General features: G+C 39.4%; 1 protein-coding gene across 2 annotated transcripts in view; it reads left to right on the top strand.

Moving 5' to 3' along the window:
- The first annotated feature begins 490 nt into the window (after positions 1-490).
- sppl3 (signal peptide peptidase 3) overlaps positions 491-22,170 on the top strand; it is a 35,801-nt gene continuing 14,121 nt past the window's right edge. Inside the window, exons 1-4 of one of the 2 annotated variants that reach the window (XM_010877726.5) lie at positions 491-1,017; positions 19,279-19,356; positions 19,717-19,808; positions 20,061-20,180. In XM_010877726.5, coding sequence (XP_010876028.1) covers positions 992-1,017; positions 19,279-19,356; positions 19,717-19,808; positions 20,061-20,180 — 316 coding nt within the window. In that variant the 5' untranslated portion in view covers positions 491-991. Of the gene's footprint in view, positions 1,018-19,278; positions 19,357-19,716; positions 19,827-20,060; positions 20,181-22,170 lie in introns of both variants that reach the window. The other variant, XM_010877725.5, reaches the window with a different exon arrangement.

Raw genomic sequence — 22,170 nt, 5'->3', positions numbered from 1 at the left:
CCCCAAACTTTTGAAAGGTAGTTTAGGTTGGCAAGAAGGGATCCCATCTTGAGTTCTGTTTGAACTACTTCACATAGTGACCCCAAGCTTTTGAACGGTGGTGTAATTCATATCTGGGCTTTCTTAAGAAGCTATTGGTTGTTTGTAGGTAAGTTTATATAGTTAATATACTCTTGGTATGGTATTCTGAATTATCTATTTTCATCTCAAGTTCCATTCCTGCTGCAATGACTAGTTTATTGATTATAACTGTATTAATATTTGCATAATTGTCTTAAATTAATAGTATCACTTGACACATCCAAGCAAGAGAGACAAAACCAACCAACTATATTTCCATATTGTAACACCCCTGGCCGGGATGCTAAATCAGGAGTCGGAGTCAGAGGTAAAGAACACCGGGTAGAATTTATTTAATCTGTTTTTTGTGGGGTGGTGGGAATGGGTTTCCATACATTTCAGTCAGCGCACAGTCGCAAACACCACAACTTGTAAACCTTTCTAGCAAGGGCGATATTGCGCGTGCCCGTGACTCTTTCGCCATAGAAAACAAGCTCTAGCGCGGCTTCCATTATAGCCGAAGGTACAGACTTCGGGGATAGCTGAATATAAACCGGATAAAACACCACTAAACATGGATTTACAGCGAGTATAGGATTAGTTGAGACTCGGGCCTGCTTGGGGGCCGTGAGACGGCAGGACACTTGTGAAACCGACGAAATAGAGCTGGAGTTTTTTTTCTCGGGGTGCTTTGTCTTGGCCACCTAGCAAACCATCATCATTGTCATTCGATTGGAAGCTATTTGGATAGTAGTGTTTGCTAGCTGGGAGCTGGTATACATCGCCATGTTGTTATCAAATGGTGACTGTTAAAAATACCAGTCTTGAACCAAAGGCGGAAATTTAGTCCACCAGGTCCTACCGTTTTGCCACGGGAGCCCGAATCTCCGCACTCGCGAAACCCATCGAACTGACTGTTGTCGTCGGCGAGATGGCGGAGCAAGGGTACTCTTCTTGGTGAGTGCGCATAGCTTGGCATTGCGCGAGCTGGCTAAGCAGTCTTACACGATTGATGTAGAACTATTGATAGATACAACAACATGCTTTGTTCCAAAATGATCAACAATTTTCATTCGCTACAACCAGATTGTCTTATTTTGTAACTGTTAGCCAGCTATGTTTCAAGTTATAGTAGCGTGAACAGGTCTAGCTAGTTGCCACTTAGCTAACTGTACCTTTCTTACTACTAGCATCTCATCATAGTACCAACAATGGCACTGCCCCTTCTAAACGGTAATATGGTTTACTGTAACAATGCAAGAAAAATTGTATCTAGACAACTAATAGCTACCCAAATATGTTAATTAATTAGTATTTCAGTCCATCGTGATTATGGTGAAAAACAACTATTTTTTTTTGCTACCTCTCGTTATTAGCCAGTTGCACACAAAGAAATGGAGCCTACTACTATGAGCGTAGCTAACTAGCTAGCCTGTTCACGCTTACTGGTTAACTAGACTAGCGGAAAACCTCAAATGTATTCATTTAATTTATTTACTACGTTTGAAAGACAGTTGTATTATTGCTTTTGGAATATGTTGAGGATAGAGGTAAAGACTGAGAAATAACGACGGTTCTTAGTCAACCATTTTTATTTAGTTAGCAATGAAGTGCGCAGCTGACTTGCTAACTAACGTTAGTCAACACAGCTAGTTTAGCTAGCTATCTTGCTAAAATGGTAAGTCCTCATTCTTTTATCACAATGGCATGCCCCACAATGACTAGACAGCTGGCTAACTTAATACATCATTCATAATTTTTTAAAATCATTATGTATGTTCCCGCATTGGTGTTAGCTAGCGTTGTAGATAGCTAGCTACAGTCTACTAGCTAGCATTCCTTGTGCCACAACAATGATACTGGCTATCGTAACATAGTTATGTTTCATGTTTGTAGATAGTTATGATAGCAGTTGGTACAGTTAAAACCATTGGATTTACAAATAAAACAGTACATAACTCCATTTCGAATCTCGTGTTAATTTGGAAATGTGGTAATGTAAAGGTTTCTACTTAGCAAGTTAGTTTTTTAGCTTTGTTTATTAGGGTCTAACTGCTAAAGATCTTAGCATTTTTTTTTATTGTCCCACTGCGTGACATGCATGGATAGTGTTGTCCTTTATTGTCTTTACCTGTTGATTTGGAGGTAACCATTTAGATTACTTGACTTTGCCAGTTGTATTTTGAATTAGTATGCCATTGCCCGTCCTGGTGTCAAATGTTTGCAATATTGTGACACTAAAAGAACAACCTCACCACCATATAAGGGCCAAATGTCTATCCAGTCATTAAAATGTGGATTTACATGATCGGACCAAACATTTTCCAGGATTTGTTCTTACGAGAACCTTTTAATAGCAACTCTAGGTACCCAGAGACTTCGGATGTGAATAATGCTTTCATCATATTGCCGAAAGGCCAAATATGCCCCCAAAATGCCATACTTTTTATGGACAGAACTGAACCTAATTGAGATTGTTGTGGCAGGACCTTAGATGAGCATGTGTCTGTGTAAAAGGATTTCTGCATGGAAAAGTGGGCTGAAGTTCTTCCACGTCAGTGTGAGAGACTGATCAACAAACAAGAGTCCACATTGGCAGTCGTTGTGCAGAACCAGTGTTTGAGTGCAATGCCTTATTCACATTGCAATGCATGTCATCACAACATATGTCCTGTTTAACGTATGTCCTGGCATCCTATAGCTAAACCAAAATCGGCTCCATTTTATCTAGGGACAATTCTACATGTAGAATATATTTTATGTAACTACAGGTGATTTGGAGATGATACTCCATTTGACAATGTTTCAGTATTTGCAGAATTCCTGTTGTTTTTGTGCCACCTTCTTGGTCAAATAGACCGCAAATCACTGCAGATATCCTGGTGATGCCTTTACCATAATGGCTGATATCGGCTAGTTTGCCAAGTTCTGAACAACGTATTCATGTTGTGTGACTAGCCAAACACAACATGAATACGGTGACACATAATTACGTGACCACATTGTACTCACGTCTGTGTATTTGGACATGTCACTGTTAAAACAAATGCATGTGTAAAGTTTGCAATAACCAGAATTGAAACAAAATGTCCTAGCTGTAAGTGTTCAACATGGGTTTTTGCCACTTATTAACACAAGGTCCAATTTAGTTCTTCTAAATGAACAGAATAGAGTGCGTATCTATTCGCCTACTTTGCTATGATGAACCTGAATGAGCTTTGGTGCAACCAAAAGTCAACTGGGTGCAGTTAAGGTGTTTCACATGATTTCAGGTTAAATACATCTGTCTCTGGTCCCCCTGTACATTTTATAACAAAAACTACAGGAAGACAAAGGAATATACAAAGCAAAAATGGAACATGTCTCTTCAAAATTGTGTCAGTGGTAGGATATAAATCATTTCTAAGACATTGAATATCCTCCAATATTATGGCGCAACTGTCAATCTGTCTGAAAGAGGCCATCCTCAAAAACTTAGTATTGTGCAAGAACCACACTAGTCGGAGGCCTAACCAAGAGGCCTATGGCAACTCAAAGAATCAGACTTTCACGACTGAGCTGGCAGACTGGGCATTCACAATACCCTAGGTGCTTCACCTGAGTGGCCTTAATGGGAGAATAACAAAAAGTAAGTTTTTGTTTGGTGCAAGCCATTATCCTGTGAGAACCATCCCTACCGTGAAGGATGGTGGCAGCAGCCTCATGCTATGGGGATGCTACTCTGTGTCAGGGCCTGGAAAGCTTGTAAAGATAAAGGGCAAAATGGATGCGGCAACGTATGAAGAAATGCTGGAAGACAACCTGTTGAACTGACTTGGGAGAAAAAACCATATCCAGCAGGACAGTTACCCCAAACATACCGACAAAGGTGCATTGGAGTGGCTCAAACATATAAACCAGCCAGTGTCCTGGCATTGCCCCGTCAATGCTCAGACCTTTATCCTGCTTAGAATATTTGGAAACTAGAGATGCAACGGTACACGTTATGTTATCAAACCATTCGGTACGCTCTCTACGGTTCAATACACATGTGAACCGTGGTGTTTCGATATGCCGTTTTTCCCCCTATAATTTCCAAAACATGCTTATTGCACTTCAGACTACACACACATGGTAGATTCAGATCCACAGAACCAGACGCGTAACTTGTGAACAGGTAAGGCAGGCAACTGCTTGGGGCCCCAGGCCGTTATGGGGTTCCTGAGGGCTGACAAACTTTTTATTCCACAGCCATGTCTCAAAATGTGGCAATCGCGGTGACTGCAACCCCCTCTCCCTTAAACAACCAGTGGACGATTTTCGATTATATCTCTGTAGGAAACCACCTTAAAGGGACCCCATGAAGAGAGGGGCAACTAGAAATGACTACTCTTAGCTCCAGCATATCAATGACAAGCACTAGCGAGACAGAGAGAAGCAGATTTGAAGGGGCACCGCTGATTTTCAAAGTGTGTTAATTTTGGCACCTTTTTATGATTTAGTCAAATTTGAGTAATTATGACTAATCTTACAGTTTTAGTCCCATTTTTGTCATGTGAATAAGGATTGTCTAATTATTGTTAAAAAGATGAAAACAGTGAGCCATTTTAGTCAACAAAATTCTCTTATGTTTTATTCACATCTTAGTCAAATGAAGAGTATTTTCTCTAACCTATAGGCCTACTAAACATTGACTTCCATGTACACAAACATACATAGTCTGGTTCTACTAGCAATTTTTTTGCATGAACATTATTAGATTATTCTAGTCTCAAGTTAGAAGAACGCATTCATCTACAGAAAATAAAGGTGATTCTGGGAGGTGAAATCTATTTTAACAACTCTAAAACGCAAATGTATGAATGGATTTGTCCAATGAAGTCAGTTACAACAGCGTTGACTGGTAATCAGCCGGAAAAAACCGAATAGTGGGGCTATACACTAAGTTTGTGTATATACTCCTTTATTCCATACTGATACATGTCAAAATTGTTTATGGAAGCTATACACAATATCAAGTAAGGCTGATGGAACATATCAGAATGTATTGGACAATGTTGGTATTGCCTACTATTATTTATGATTTTAAGCGCAGCGTGCATACTATGGATATGTGTGAAATTTCCAAAATGTAATTGGCCAGTGCGAAATATGTACAGCACATGTTATAGTTCAAGTAGATTAATTGACATGGATGGTGATATCTGTTAGAAATGTAAGAACAAGGAGAACAGATTGAAAACGTTTAGATACTGTAGCTGACAAGTTAAGGTGTACCAACTTCTCCAGGCTCCGCACCACAGTTTTTACATGCGCATATATTGGGAATTTTGGATGATGCGCTTTCAATTGTGTTTTGATGTTTGTGGTATTTTTCTGTGGACTTGTGGTTGCAAACGCTGTGTTCGCCCGGAAACACTACATTCTGACTTGTTTGAGTCTACCATACGTGATTTTTAAAGTGCCTTGAAATGTCAGCCCCGTTTTTCTACAAGTTATTTGTACTGAGGGGATATTCTTAATGAATCAAGTCAATCCATTGCCACCAGGTTAGAATTTCTGTCTCTTTTGGGCAAATGACCGCAAATATCCTGGTGATGCCTTTACCATAATGGTTGACATCGGCTAGTTCGATATCAGCCGTTATGGTAAAGGCATCACCAGGATATTTGCAGTCTATTTGCCCAAAAACACTTAAAAGCACCCTTTCCTCCTGTCCAATTATGGTAGTTATATCATCACAGAATTTTGTTTTTTAATAATTTTTGTCAACCAAAATAAAAAATAGAATTTTTCTGTATCTATTTAGTTATTTATTGAAAAATAGGTGAAAATATTTGTCATGATATTTGTTGATTCAATACGATGACGAGGGTAAGAAGACCGTACACAAAGTACAGTCTGGATGCATTGCTATGTCACAGTTGGATTCTTGAGTGGGAACCCTTCTCACATTGTCATTCTTACCGAAACCATACTACTATATTACTGTGAGCCACAAACCACGGTACATTCCGAACTGTGCACCTATTGTTCATTTGCTTTCCTAGTGGAAACGCATTGAAAATTGTTTGATGTGGGTGAAATCACAAAATCCAGACAAACATGTAATTCAACGTAAATTAATTGAACGAAGTAAATAATTTTAAATATACAATCCCGTTTCCAAAAAGTTGGGACTCTATGTAAAATGCAAATAAAAAGAGAATGCTATGATGTGCAAATAATTTATCCCTATGTTTAATTGAAATTGGTACAAAGGTAACACATCAGATATTATAACAAATGTTTGTTTTTTGGAAAATACATGCCCGTGTTAATTTTGATGCCAGCAACATGTTTCAAAATAGTTGGGACAGGGGCATGTTTGGCACTGTGTTGCGTCACATCTTTTATCAATACTCTGTAAGTGTTTGGGAAATGAGCACAATTGCTGTAGATTTGAAAGTGAAATGTTTTCCCATTCTTGCTTGATAAAGTATTTCAGCTGCACAACAGTTTTTTTTCCCCATTTTCAGTGGGTGACAGGTCTGGACTGCAGGCAGGCCATTTTAGCACCAGGACTCTTACTATGGAGCCATGTTGTTGTAATACGTGCAGAATGTGGTTTGGCATTGTCTTGCTAAAATTGCAGCACATTTTGCTCCAAAACCTGTATATTTCAGCATTACTTCACATATGTGCAAGTCACCCATGCCATGTGCACCAATGCACCCCCATACTATTGCAGGTGCTGGCTTTTGCACTGTGTGCTGATAACAAGCCAGATGCTCCCTCTCCTCTTTAGCCCGGAGGATGCGCTGTCCGTAATTTCAAATGTTGATTTGTCTGACCACAGGACAGTTTTCCACTTCACCTCAGTCTTGAATGCGCTTAGCGTTTCTGGGTCTTGTTTATATATGGTTTATTTTTTTGCGTGCAAAATTCTAACTTGCAATTGTAGATGCAGCAACGTACTGTGTTCACAGACAGGGGTTTTTGGAAGTGTTCCAGAGCCCACACAGTGATGTCCTACAGAATCATGTCTTTAATGTAGTGTCGCTAGAGGACCTGAAGATCACAGCCATTTAATATTGGTTTTTGTCCTTGCAATGTTGTTAGTATCACTGCATTTAGCCTAGTCAAGGATTACTGCAAATCTAAAAGTATGTTTAGCTCTGCGTTCAGTAGGCGGTGTTCTATTTCTCAGTGATATAGCGGCATTGTCCCATAAATCTCTGTGGAATCTGTTATCACTTCCTGCATATTGTTACTATTTGACAATGTCAAGCCGCCATTTCTTTGAATCTTCATTTACGGCAGGTTTGTGATTTAGTTGCAGTGTATGCTGGGGCTGATTTTCCATTCAAAATAGTGCTCACGCACTGCAGGCAGGAGCGTGCCGCCAGGTACCAAGAGCACCTCCAGTAGGTTATACCTGCCTAGAGATGCGCTGGTTATCTCTCATCATAACCCCTAGGCCCTGCGGTTATATCCACGGTGCAGACGGGTTTGTGGTCATCAAATATTAATTGGATAAAGAGCAAGTGGGTTGTGGGCGAGTTGAATGACATTGCTATTCCTAACACATTTTTGCAATAATCTATGAGAACTAGAGAACTGGGCCATAGTATTCCTCTCAGTCTAAGCTACATATCAGCTGCCTGTCCTCGCCTCAGTCACTTGGTGTGAGGTGCTTGATCTTACCGCTACATGGACTGTATATTACTGCAGCATGTTCTGTATTTGCGGGTTTCGGTTTGGGTCCAGGCTTCAGAATTTAGCTTTATACATAAGGTCTGGCAATAATGGGTTGCTTATTTGGAATTATGAGCCTGTGTTGGTGGGGGGAAAATGCTGATATAGTGGCTTTATATTAAAAACAGAAAATAATTAAACTGATCTCACAGTAATTCACAAATTTGTGCTCCTGTTTTGTTCTCTTAATCGGGGAGGGAATATTTCATTTTTAGGGGCAAGGCCACAGGGGCCTTAAGGGGATACTTAATTTGCGAGGGCACTAAGGCCACCCCGCTGAGGGCACTAAGGCCACCCCGCTGAGGGCACTAAGGCCACCCCGCTGAGGGCACTAAGGCCACCCCGCTGAGGGCACTAAGGCCATCACGCAAAATAGGCAATTGAGTCGGAACCTGAAAACCATTTCTATTCAGACCAAAACAAGCAGTTGCGGTAGGAAAGTGGTAGCCAAATGCCTTAGTAACGGTCCAAATGTATAATTGTCAGATGTAAAGCACCTCTTCTTTCCTCATCCTATCCATCGTATGGTGTAATTTAGGACCGCATGATTTATCGAACTATAATCGAAATAGCGATATTGACGTGCAATATCCAAATCTCCAACTTATGCGATTTTCAGCCCCCTAAAAAGGTGAATGAGAGATGCTTCACGCGAGGCAACGGGCATGCATCTGTAATAGTTTTTTTTTGCAGGTGCTGTAGGTATTTTTGTAGATGAGTTGAATTCCTGGACACATTTTTTTAAATACTTGATGGTTTTTCAATGTTAGTTTGAGTTTACACTGCAACTGCTAGCGAAGACATCTGCTTCAAGCTAGCAAGTGGCACCAAGATATTGTCCCACATAGCCTACACAACAGCATGGTTATTAAAAGTTTCGGCCTCAATGTCGGTGCCTACAAACAGACTTAATATGGAAAAAAATAAACCTCAAGGGTTGAGACGTTTTGCCTAACCAGCTATGACAACGACGCAAACACCATTGCGTTTAATGAACAGTTAAACAAATAGTACGACAGTCTACACTTTCAAATTGGTAATAAGTGTAAAATAGAAAACAGTGAACTTCAACTCGATTTATATTCAGTTTAAAAGCCCATTATGTTGGCTACCGTCTCAATTTTTTATCTACACTGTTTTCATCTACATTGAGATTATCTACACTTTACACCCAAATCATAACCGTAATTGTCATATTTGTCAAAGAAATTGCAATTCAATATTTCATCCAAACCATGCAGACCTTGTGTAATAGAATATAAAACACCTTGACCGTGCAACAGTTCCTGCAACTACCCTTGGTGTTCTGCTTCTGTGGCAGATAAGATTATTATACCAACAACTAACAAAATGTTTCTCAGAGTACTGCATTAATTTCAACCGAGGATATTGCAGGGCTTCATACTTCGATATAATGGTTGTATTTTGTGAACCTTTTATGGCTTTTTGGGTGACATTTGGAATTCATTGCATTTGGTTTTCTAAATTGAACAGCAAAACAGACAGAAGGAATAGAGGAAGTTCAGATCATGGTGAAATTCATCACGGTCTGTAATATCGGAGATACATTTTTACAAAACCGTCTCACGCTCAATCCAGCGTACATGACTGGCATCATGGAAGACATTGAAAAGGTATACTACACAGCCTCATCTACGTATTCATCGACATCTGACCTGACTGAATGTGAGATGCACGGATCATGAGGTTAACTTGAGTCCATTGCCAAACATTCCCACCTGACCATGCACGTGACGCACCATCCCACAAACCCTACCCTAAGTCCTAAAGTCCCTGTTCTTGGCACCAAGCGAGAGCCGGGCTACTCGGCCACGGCCCACTGGCCGAGCGTCAACAGTTTGTGTCAAAGGTAACCGTGGAAACGGAGCATAAGAGTACCAGTCAAAAGTTTGGAAACAGACACTCGCTCAGGGGTATTTCTTTATTTTACTATTTTCCACATTGTTGAGTAATAGTGAAGACGTCACAGATATTCTGGACATGTCAGGCATGGCTGTTTTGTGAGTAAAGGGTTTGTAGATGTGCAACAGGCCTCTTTCTTGATAGGCTAATTTGGCACCTCAAGCTGCCTAGTGTATACACTGCTGAATGGAACACTGTGATGTTGCTGCAGGCGTGTGTGTGTGTGTGTGTGTGTGTGTGTGTCTCTCTCTCCCTGGTCCTAAAGTGCTGTCACATGGCGGGCAATGGGTTATGACGAGCCAAGCTGGTGTTTATCAGGGCATCCTCTTAAACCTGACAACCGTTTTCACTCCGGTCGTGGCTGGCTGCACAGAGAACGGAGAGCCGTCACTTCTCAGATAAAGACATGGTGACATGGTGTAGCAGTTCTTTATTTACCCCTTGAGATGAACCACAGGGACAGGCTTTTTCTTCTCACGAAGTGGAACACAAGTAATGGGAAATGTTCTTCCTCTGACACCCCCCGCCCCATCTCCTCGGCACACCTATGACATCTTACAGTAATAATTGCCATGCCAGGGGCATAGACATACATGTAAGCCAATGGATGGTATGTAAGTAAACAATCATGTACCTAAGGTTTACGCCGCCCAATGTGAGCATATAAGATTTCCTGTTAGCCATCCATTTGTCCCAATGCCCACATCTGAGAGAGCTCTGCAGTCTGCATCCCACTAAACTCAATCTAAACTCAAAGGTCTGTTCTCTTAACCATTGGTTGACATTTTAAAGTACAAATCTTACCATTTTCTTATCTTACCAACATTTTAAGAAAGTCAATAATGCTCTGTGCTCCTCTTTTCAAAAGCGCAGTTAATAATGTGATATCATACATGAATCAAGAGGAACCACATTATACTATTGTCAGGGATAACCTTTCTGGCCAACAGCCACTGTGTTGAATATGCTTTGTGCTGTGTGCTGCATAAAACATTCCCCTGGCACAGCTCTATGGATTATGACAGAATTGGCAACCACGAGTTCTGATTTCAAAATCCAAATGACTGCCTATGATTTGACAGGAGTCAAATCATGATGATCTGCATGTCATTGTGCAAGTAAATGGGAAAACACTAAAATACTCATTTTCAGATTGATATACTGCCGCTGCCACACAGGTGTGCTGTAAACGTCTTTTTTTTAAATTGTAAATCTTTTAACTGCTGCACATTGAGTAGTGTCTGTTCTTCCAGTGTCAACGAAATATGTGAATGGCTTATTGCACTATATTTGACTGACTCGTTTTGTTAGCTTGCTTGGTAGCATGACATTTTTGGCTATCAATAAAATTGAATTATAATTTAACTTAATTTAACAGCCCATATCTTGATTTTGACGTAATTACATGGTTTGTAGAGGCAGTGAGCTGTAGTGTCTTGTTCTATGTATGTTAATTTTCTCCCATGCAACAGCTGAGTAGTTATTACAGGTGTGTGATTAGGTCCCTAGTTTTGTTATTACACAGACCGTCTGCAATCCGTGGCATTTTGACTTAAAGATTAGTTTTCTGCTCATGGTTTTGTCTGGTGAATTGAAAATAAATGAAGTCTACTCTGTCTGTCTACAGGCATCTCTGTTCTGTCCAATTTAGCTTTGGCACATCCAGCCTGGTCTAGGGATACGGTTAGGGGATATGTGGCTCTAACAGTGAGGAAAAAAATTATTTGATCCCCTGCTGATTTTGTACGTTTTGCCCACTGACAAAGAAATTATCAGTCTATCACTTTAATGGTAGGTTTATTTGAACAGTGAGAGACACAATAACAAAAGAATCCATGGAAAACGGTTAAATTATTTGTGAGAATCATGGGCGCCACATCCTCCGGACTAAAGAGGAGATGGACAATCCAGCTTCTTATCAGCGCACAGTTCAAAAGCCAGTGTCTGTGGTGGTATGGGATGCATTATTGCACATGGGCTGGGTGATTTGCATAACTGTGAAGGCACAATAAAAGCTGAACAGTACATACAGGTTTTGGAGCAACATTTCAGGGAAGGCCTTGCTTATTTCAGCACGACAATGCCAAACCACATTCTGCACGTATCACAACAGCATGGCACCGTAGTAAAATAGTCTGGGTGTTAAACTGGCCTGCCTGCAGTCCAGACCTGTCTCCCATAGAAATCCTTTGGTGCACTATGAGGTTATGCAACACAGTGGTAAACATGCCCCTGTCCGAACTTTTCTTAATGGGCATGTATTCTTCCTAAAACAATAACATTTCTGCTTTAACATTTGATATGTTGTCTTTGTACAATTTTCAATTAAATTTAGGGATAAAGGATTTGCACATCATTGCATTTTGTTTTGATTGGCCTTTTTTACGCAGCGTCCCGACTTTGGAAACAGGGTGGTGTAAAGAATGCAGGTTTGTGTTTAGACAGTGTTGGAATGGGAAATAGGGGAGATCTAAACCACTTTGTCCATGGTGTGATTGTTGGTCCCAGACGTGGTGGTTCCAGCATCTCAAAAAGCATTCCTCCCAGGATTGTCTCTAGTTGGCAGAGTATGGTGCAACACAAACAACATTGATACCAGAAAGGTGGACCTAATAGAGGTATTCTTGGTATATCTAAGTAGGTTTGACAGTTAATTGTGGTTCTACTGAACACGTGTTGGCCATCTGCTAAAGTGGCTGGTCAGATTTACCCACCTCTAACTTTTCGTTTGTCACGTGAATACACACAATTGTTGCTCAAATATAGCCTGTGATTAGGCTGCTATAAATTGCATATTTCATAATGCAAGGTATGTGTTTTAGTCCCAAATAGTTTTGCTGGAGTCCATCATGTTAGGCAGATATGCTAGGGATATCATGTTTCTTCTCTGGATTCCAGAACTAGAGGAATCTGTATGCAGCAGAGGTTCTCAGATCACTTTTGAGGGCAGAGCTTGTTGCCAACTGGGTAGGCCTTCTTCCTCAATTTCATAAAGATATTCCTCAATCTTTCTTCATGCCTTAATACTGAAGGCGGTCTAATACACATCGAAAGTAAGGAAGTGATCCATTAAATTATATACTTTTTATAAATCTGGCAAAGATGCTCTTGTTATTAATTTGCGTAACGGTATTTTAAATGTGAAATATAAACATAGGAGTAATCTGTTTTTGTTTGGCCAAAAACAGGAAACATTGCATTCTCGTTGTTAGTCCAAGTATGTTCTCCCAAGTTTCAAGATCCCCTATATTTTCGATCTGGCTGGTGGTGGTAGGTGGTGGTGGTAGGTGGTGGTGGTAGGTGGTGGTGGTAGGTGGTGGTGGTAGGTGGTGGTGGTAGGTGGTAGTAATGTAGTATTCATAATAAGGAATTTTCATTGTCCTCAATTGTAGTTATGAATGGCATGAAAAATTTCTGAAAATACACAGGCTAATAAAAAAACAGCCAGAGTATTAATACTATAATTTTTAAGTATGATCGAAATTCATTGTTCATTCTGTTGTATTGTGAGGATTATTTTTCTGGACTTTTTTAATGATATTTTTTGATAGGTAGCTTATTAGAGCTGTATTGCCTATTCAGGTGGTTGTTCAAAACTTCTATTGCCTATTCAGAGTGCTGTTCAAAAATTGTTTTGAGTGCTACTTTGTGAACTGCCCTAAAGTGATTGACTGAGAGACTTGCACCCTCCACAATGAAGAACTCTACTGATGCAGGCACATGTTGGACAGTTGTCTCTGAAGAAAATGCATCATTTTGACAGCTTGATGGTAAAATGTTGATGGACCAAGAGCCTAATGAATATCTGCAGGAGGACAAAATGGGTTCAGCTCTAAACCGAATACTTGTTTCTGTGTATTATGTGTTCATTAATGCCATCATCGGTTTGTAACCCTGTGTTTGTTCAATAATTTTTAGCTTGTGTATGCGTGTTTTAGACATACTCAAGCCCAATTCAACTGAGGAGCATCTCTGAGAGACAGGCATGTCAGACAGATGTGTTTAGAGCTGCAGATTAGGGAGTTAGAATGTTAAATGCATAAATGTGTCGCTGTGCTGCTTCTGTAATATCAGATTGTCTACAGTCCTTGCTGTTAGTTAGCTGTTTCATTGAGTGTCTAGGAGACATTTACAAGTTTCCTGTGCTACTTTGGTACAGCCTTACCAAATGAATAGCCAGTATCCTTATTAAAGAAGAGAACTCCCATTTTGGACTGGAATATGATGTTTATATGTGCTTAATCTATATGTATAATCACTGTCAGGTCTCAGTCAGCCATTACGTTCCGTGTTTAAAAGTGAGTGGATTTGATGACATGAGGCACATACCTGACATGATGCATCATTTTTAGGGCTCTGTTTTGGCTCAAAGGGACACTTGTAACCATTGGCTGAAGTCAGGAAAGTAGGGGAAAAAATAGCATACAAAAACATTTGATTCATTCTTGTTAGGTTCACAATTAAGTTCCTGTGTGTATTTTCCATTCATTCAGTCCCCAAACCCTCCAATAACAGTGGTTAGGACCACACTGTGGAGTATAATTAGCACCTATGGAGTCCTACTTCCTTCTGACTCACTTGAGCCATTTTAATAGTTAAGTTACTATTATTAATCTGCTTAGTGCTGTAATTCATCCAAATTAGTTTTGCGTTGTTGGGGTTCCCTGGTGGTAGTTTTGTAAATGAGGTGCTCCCTGCTGGTAGTTTTGTAATGAAGGTTTCCTGGCAGTAGTTCTGCATTGGTAGGGCTCGGCAGGTGTTTTGTAACGGCCAAAGCTGGACTGTCATCAGTCTTCCTCTCCTTGCAATCATTAGCTCAATCTGCATGTGTTTGGATTATGGGTGGCCATGTTTGTATTCCAATATTTGGAATTACTTGTTTGTGAAGAGACATAAGTATGCTTGAATATGCTTTTTCTAAATACAGTTGAATTTCCAATCTAGAATTTTTACAATTCTATTTATTAAGACATGAAATACTATACGCAATGTTTCTAGGTGATTTTTGTTACATTTGCTCCTTCACGTGTGTTTGTAGTTGATGTTGTTCAGTCAAAGTGACTGGTGTTGTGGTGGCCCAATCTAAGTTGCAATATAATGCTGTTAGCAAGTGGAGGACAGCAAGTTCACTAATTCAAGGAAAGATGGAGTTCATTTACTAAATTAAAAGCTACCGACAAATTATTTGGCTACATATTTGCGAGGAAAAGTTAGGCTGTTGACTCTGAAGGTGGTTGGGAAGTGCTGAACACTGCAAGTTAAGTAAATAGAATATGATGTACCTGAGTAGCTTAGCAAATTAGCTTCTCTAGACTCCTGTTTATTAGTTAATTAAGTAATGGCTTGCATTTTATTTAGTGCTCACATTAAAAATGTACCAGTGAAGATATTGGAAGCATGTATTTCAAATGCTATTCAAATAATACAACCATGGCCAATGATCATCCCTAGTTTTGATTACACTGGCAATTTATTGCACATGCTTGTTGTCACTAACAGTCAGACAGCATAATGTGAGATCTATCTATTTCACTTTGACATGGTCATGAGGTTTAGTTGTTGTTGTTTTCTACCTAACATTACAATGGGGAATTTGTGCCAGACTTGATCCATTATCTCAGAAACAGCAGACCACCTAGGATTTTCATGCACCACAGTCTCTACCGTTTACCGATAATGGTGCAATAAAAAACATTCCGTACGCAGCAGTTCTGTAGGCGAAAATGCCTAATTAAGGAGAGAGGTCAGCGAAGAATGGTCAGATGCATTCAAGATGACAATGGCCTCAAATACTCCAATAATCACTGGTTATAACAGTGTTGGTGCGGAAGGGCATCTGAATGCACAACACATCAAACATTGAAGTGGATGGATGGGAAATATTTTCCATATTGTAGAATCATAGTGAAGACCTCAAAACTATGAAATAACACACATGTAATCATGTAGTAACCAAAAGTTGTTAAAATACATGTTAAATTGGATTCTTCAAAGTTGCCACCCTTTGCCTTTCAGACAGCTTGCACAATCTTGGCATTCTTTCAAATAGCTTCATGAGATAGTCATTGGGAATGCTTTTCCAACAGGCCTGTAGGAGTTCTCATGTATGGTTGGAACACAAAATCTCAAATTCAGACTCCTCAGACCAACGAACAGATTTCTGCCGATCTAATGTCCAATTCTCATGTGTTTTGACCGGAGTGTGTTATTATTTGTGTCCTTCAGTAGTGGTTTCTTTACAGCACTTCGACCATGAAGGCCTTATTCTGTCTCTTCTGAACAGTTGATGTTGACGTGTCTGTTACTTGAACTTTGTGAAGCATTTATTTTGGCAGCAATCTGATGTGCAGTTAACTGCTGATTTTCAGTAACTCTGGGTCTTCCATCCTGTGGTGGTCCTCATGAGAGCCAGTTTCATTATAGCGCTTGATAGTTTCTGCTATTGCACTTGATGAAACCTTGAACGTGCTTTACATTTTCCATATTGATTGACCTTCGTCTTAAAGTAATGATGGAATGTCATTTATCTTATTTGAGCTTTTCTTGCCATAAAATGGACTAATACAGTACTGACACAACAATGATCTTCTGTTTACCAACCCTAGCTGAAATGCTTTAAGAAATTCTACAAATCCATTTATAGCATGGCACACCTGTTAATGGAAATGCATTCCAGATGACTACCTCATGAAGCTGATTGACAGAAAGCAAATGGTGTGCAATGTTGTCATCAAGGCAAAGGATTTCTACTTTGATGAATCTGCAATATGAAATCTACTTTAATTGTCTAACAAGTTTTTGCTTACTGCTTTTTGCTGGACACCATTAGCGGGGCCGACCAGGAAGAGCAAATGTCTCTTAGTGAGTGCCTGACTGACTACCCCTTGTTAAATAGTTATGTGCACTGCTATGTAGTAAGGATGTGCATTGGACAAGATTTTACTATCCGAAGAGTGAATTTTTTTTTTTTTTAAACTACCGATATAACAAGCAGTACTACATAACGCACAATGGAGTGGGTGTAGTTCTCATGTAACATTGGCATAATGGCCATTTGTGAGAAAAAGATGGGCTTGTATATAGAGGGAGCTCTGAGGTAGACACGTGAAATTCTGCTACAGTACTAGTAGACAATATTTATCAACACAACATTGAGTTTATTGGATGGAAGAGTCTAGTAAAGCAAGTTAGCTAATGCTATTTGCTTAACTCACCATTTCCTGCACTCAACCACCTTTAGATTCCACAGCCAAACTTTACGTAGCATTTTGTGGCCACTAAGTAACATTAATTCAGTGAATATATTCCATTGTCCTTGAATTAGCTAATTTTCATCCACTTGGTGACAGTAGGCTATGCAGTAAATATTGCATAATTCTGATTGACTGGACCCCAACACACTACTACCGTTTTGATTGACGATTATAAACAACAAACACGTAATGGAGCATGTTATTAAAAAAATACATTTTAACGTCATGTTCTATCATCACGTTTTGAATTGGAATGTTTATAGTATTTAGAAAAATGATATTGCGGTCAATTAATTTCAACCAAAAAATACATAAATACATTTAAAAAAAGATGGAGGCAAATTGAAATACACACACTCAGTACTCTAATAATAAATAGAATTTGGGTGTTCTACTATTCCACTATCCATTCCCGTTGACCTGCGTTAAATCCTTCGCCACGGACAAAACAAGTTAGGCATTAGGATTTGTTCAGGATAGACTAGAACTTCGCTGGCTACAAGCTTGAGTAGCTACATTATAGTACAATTAAAGTAAAATTGTTTATTGTTATAGTGCAATGGATGAACTGCACAGTGAGGGAAACGATTATTTGATCCCCTGCTGATTTTGTCAGTTTGCCCACTGACAAAGAAATGATCAGTCTATAATTTTAATGGTAGGTTTATTTGAAAAGTGAGAGACAGAATGACAACAAAAAAAATCCAGAAAAAACGCATGTCAAAAATTTTATAAATTGATTTAGATTTTAATGGGTGAAAAAATTATTTGATCCCCTCTCAATCAGAAAGATTTCTGGCTCCCAGGTGTCGTTAAAGACTGCCGCATAGGAAACCATGGATCGAAAACATTCAGCCCTTCTAATCGCAGGGCGGCAGAACTACGCTTGCCTGGTTTCTGTTCTTGTTTCCATGTGTTTTATATAATAGTTTGGATGTCTTCACTATTGTTCTACAAGTTGGGAAATGGAAAAACCATAGAAATACCCTTGAATGAGTAGGTGCCCATACTTGACTGGTACTTTGTGGATGGATGGATAGGTGGATTATGGCAAAACATTGAAATGGCACTTTACCAAAAGATAATAATGACCCCACTGTTCATAATGGTTGCCAGTGGTCCATTTTACCAGTCCACTTCCAAATTACTGTCTTCATTTCAAACTTAAGGCCGCTCCTTAATGTGCTTAATCTCAAAAAGTCAGTCATGTCAGGTCTGCACTGCAGCTTTCAGTTGTCTTTTGTGCTGAGTTCTTTTTGCATATCTCACCTTTTGCAAATAAAGGGCATAAATTGGATTTAGAACTTCACAATTTGACCAATAAACCTCCCCTGTTAACATGGCAGTATGGGGATGTGTTGCTGTGTAATGAAGCACTGTCTCATGTGTTTGGATGCACTTGCTTTTACTTTACCATTACATTTTCACAATCAGTGAAGACTAGTGAACAGTTCCAGTGGCAGTCATAAAAGCCCAAGTTGTAACACTACCTGCACCAGGTCTTAACACAATCAACAGATACATATGCTATTGAATACCTGCACCTGAGTAACCAGGTATGAAATAAATCAAAATGTTTCTTATGATGATGCTTTTAATTTCAACATGCAAATTCAATCATACAACAGTTTTCCTTCTATATATCTTAACTAAAACTATCAAAAAACATTTACATAATCTATAGGAAAATAAATGTTATGGTAATTAAGTAAATGAACATAATCTGTAAGCACATTATTGCCTTGATTTAAGTGTGTGTGTGTGTGTGTCCTTATGTTGACAGATTTAAATGCCTAGAGTTAAGACTGCAAATTGACAGCTGTCCTAGTCCTGCACAAGTGTTGTGACAAAATACACCTGACTAACCTAAAACACCTGCCAAGACAATTGTCCCAATACCATTGGTGCCCTGAAATGGGTGCCTATGTGAAGGTTAATTTGTAAATGGTGTCCCAGTACTTAGTTTCATTATACAGGAGCCTTACTTAGGCTGCTGCTAAGGCACCATGGAAACTGTAGAACATGTTAAATGCATACTCTAGGATACAGCAATAAGGCACAAGGAGGTGTGGTGTGTGGCCAGTGTACTCTACCACGGCTAAGAGCTGTTCTTAGGCACAACGCATCACCATATACCACAAACTCCTGAGATACAGTTCGCTATTATTAACTTGTTACCAATGATATTGTAACTTTAAATAGTGATGTCATGTCTGTGATATACATTTTTCATATGCTATGGCTTTCAGCCAATCGGGATTCAAAGCACATGGTTTATAATTTGTGTTCCATGGAGGAATTGCTAATCTGGAATCTGTATCTATAGGGCGTACTCCCTTGTTGACTCCAGCCAGGTGTCTACCTTCCTCATCTCCATCCTCCTCATCGTCTATGGCAGCTTCAGGTGAGTCTAACTTGTCCAACTGGCTTACATAACTGTTAGGCTAGCACTGGTCTCTGTGGCTGTGTTGAGACAAAAATACCACATGTTCTTTTCATTCATTGGTCATTTTGACACAGGCAGCCCTGAAAAGGATTTGATCAGATCTGATTGGTCATAACACGTAAGTTGGGGGGAGGCAAGAACTGGGCTGCCTGTGTCAAATCATTCCATTGGGTCTTTATCGTGTTCCTCACATCATAATGAATAGGTTGTACTCTTAATTTTAGTATTCTGTCTGTGAGAAAAGCTAGATTGCTTTCAGATGGTCAACCTCTCTGTCCACCCTTTCCCCTTGGCGTCCCTCCATGTGTCCCCGTGCAGATCATTAAACATGGACTGTGAGAACCAAGAGAAGGATAAGGATGGTAACCCTGTCACCAATGGGGCCTTCAACAATGGCAACACAAACAACAGTGAGTCTCACATATTTGGTGAGACATAAGACATACAGCGCGTGTGTTTTTCTTGTTTGTTTACAAGTTGGAAGTCTTCGTTCCCTTGATTCTATATTTAGTGGTTTGTTGGCTGTTATCCAGGCAGGAGATGTAGCACATGCAGAGATGTGTGTTCCTATGTCTCAACCTTTGTGTGTGTGACTGTTTCCTTCTCCATCTCTGCTTGTTTGAGCATTCTCACTTCGATGTGCATTGTGTGTCTTCCTGCAGGTATTCAGACCATAGACTCCACGCAGGCGCTGTTTCTGCCAATAGGGGCCTCTGTGTCTCTGCTCGTTATGTTCTTCTTCTTCGATTCTGTCCAGGTGGTCTTCACCATTTGCACAGCAGGTACCTGACCCTTAGAGAGAGACGGCCACACATAAGGCCTTAGAGCCTGACCAATATGGGTTATTTTGTACCCGAATTCACTTATATGTGCCGATTTTTGTATTATTATTGCTGAAATGAAAGATTTACCTTTTTCTGCAAGGATTGTGCTCAAAACCAGCCTACAGAGATACTTAAAGTAGATTTCTTAAATTAAAACAATTTATTTAAAAAAAAAAGTCCACTCATTGTTACGCTGTAACAACGTCTTCCATACAATAGAAGTTATTAAATTACAAAAATAACATAGTAATTTTTTTATTTTTTAAATAACCACCAGTAAGGCAAAAATAAATGGAAAGTCAATATTCCTTTAATGATCTCAAATCTCTTTAGTTTTACAGTCATTAGTACCGCCACTTGAGTATAGGAAGCACAGCTTCTCAGGCTTGGCACCCGGCAGCTCAAAACTTACTCTGTAATTATATTCTGATCATGATATGCATGCTTAAACATGCAATCTGAAAGAAGTATTAGAAGTATTGCTACATTTTTACCTGACATTAGTAACGGGCAAATCATTGAGCCAAATGAATGGATCTTTTCAACAATTGCGGTTCTGTTATCAATGTTCACCGAAAAGACGACATTTGTTTGCCAACGATCCCTCACTACACATAACCCTATTGAAAACATGCGTATTGACTTGAATGGTGCACTTCAGTATTCGTTCTTAACGTTTTGCTCATCATTGTATGATTTTTCTTTTTAAGTAGACAAATCATGGCGCTCGTTAACAGTTCTTGACACAGATGCAATTTATTTACCAATGTTCAACAGAAATCTGCAATTAGTGTCGAACAACCAGTCACTACTGCAATTGTAGCAACAACTAAACGTGGATCTAATGCAGTATTTGCTCTGAGCTGCCTTGCGTTAGCCAACTCAACAAAAACAAGATGACACATCTACAATTTATTGGATGTAGCTATGTTTTTATCAACTGTAGGAACTTGCCATGTAAATCTTATAGTTATCTTTAAGTTATTTTAAAAGGAAATCACAAAATAAACTGGTCTACTGGTGATATAATGCTGCTTTCTTCCAAGCTAAACTCCCCAAGACTGCTAGCTAGCTAACTAATGTTAGCTCTGTGATGAAACTACAGTACTTCAGTCAAATCTAAACATGCCCATTCAGTAAACAATGTGAAACACACTTCCCTGTTCCCACAGAGCTAACATTATTTAGATAGCTAGTTGTCATGGACATTAGAAAACCCAAGTGTTGACCTTTTGAAAAACCCATACTGGGTTAATACAAAGGGGGTCTGTTGAAATGCCCCTGTCTCTAAAAATATTTTAATGCCAGTGCTTGAGTTGTACATTAACTTTGCAGGCACTATACTAAGGAAGTAGAGTAATTTTTTGTGCAATTTCAGGAACAATGTAGCTAGAGTACCTAGAAGTACAGTAGTTACCACTATGTTTGGCCATAGCATCAGTGCTACGACGTGTAGCTTCCATTCTTCCAAACAACTCAGTTGCTTAACCGGAAATACCTTTTTATGCCAGTTTAAATATAACAGTTTGTGTGCGTATTGTGGGACCTTATGACACTGGAAAGCTTCTCTTTAAACTCAACTTAAAATCAGTTTGTTCTCTTCTCTCCCACTGTTTTAAGATTTTGGGTGTCATCCTTTTGTAGAGCGCAAACTTATATCCAGTGATAGAGCGCCCTTTTCAGAACAAATAATGAATTGCAAACATATATCGGTCTCACCTCTGTGAATATATATCCAATACAAATATATCGATGAACTGCTAATATCGGCCGATATAATTGGTCAAACGATATCGGTCAGGCTCTAGGCATATTGTCCCAGAGCTATTTTGTCTAAAGCCAAGCGCTATTGAATTTTTTCCTTAAGGCATTATATTATTAGTTGTACAGTGAATGAAAGTGAAAGTCATCCATTGATTTGACAAAAACATCTCTGCACACTGAAGAT

The sequence above is a fragment of the Esox lucius genome, chromosome 14, assembly GCF_011004845.1.
Source record: "Esox lucius isolate fEsoLuc1 chromosome 14, fEsoLuc1.pri, whole genome shotgun sequence".
In the NCBI taxonomy this organism is placed as follows: Eukaryota; Metazoa; Chordata; class Actinopteri; order Esociformes; family Esocidae; genus Esox; species Esox lucius.
This window is presented reverse-complemented; position numbering and strand designations above follow the sequence as displayed.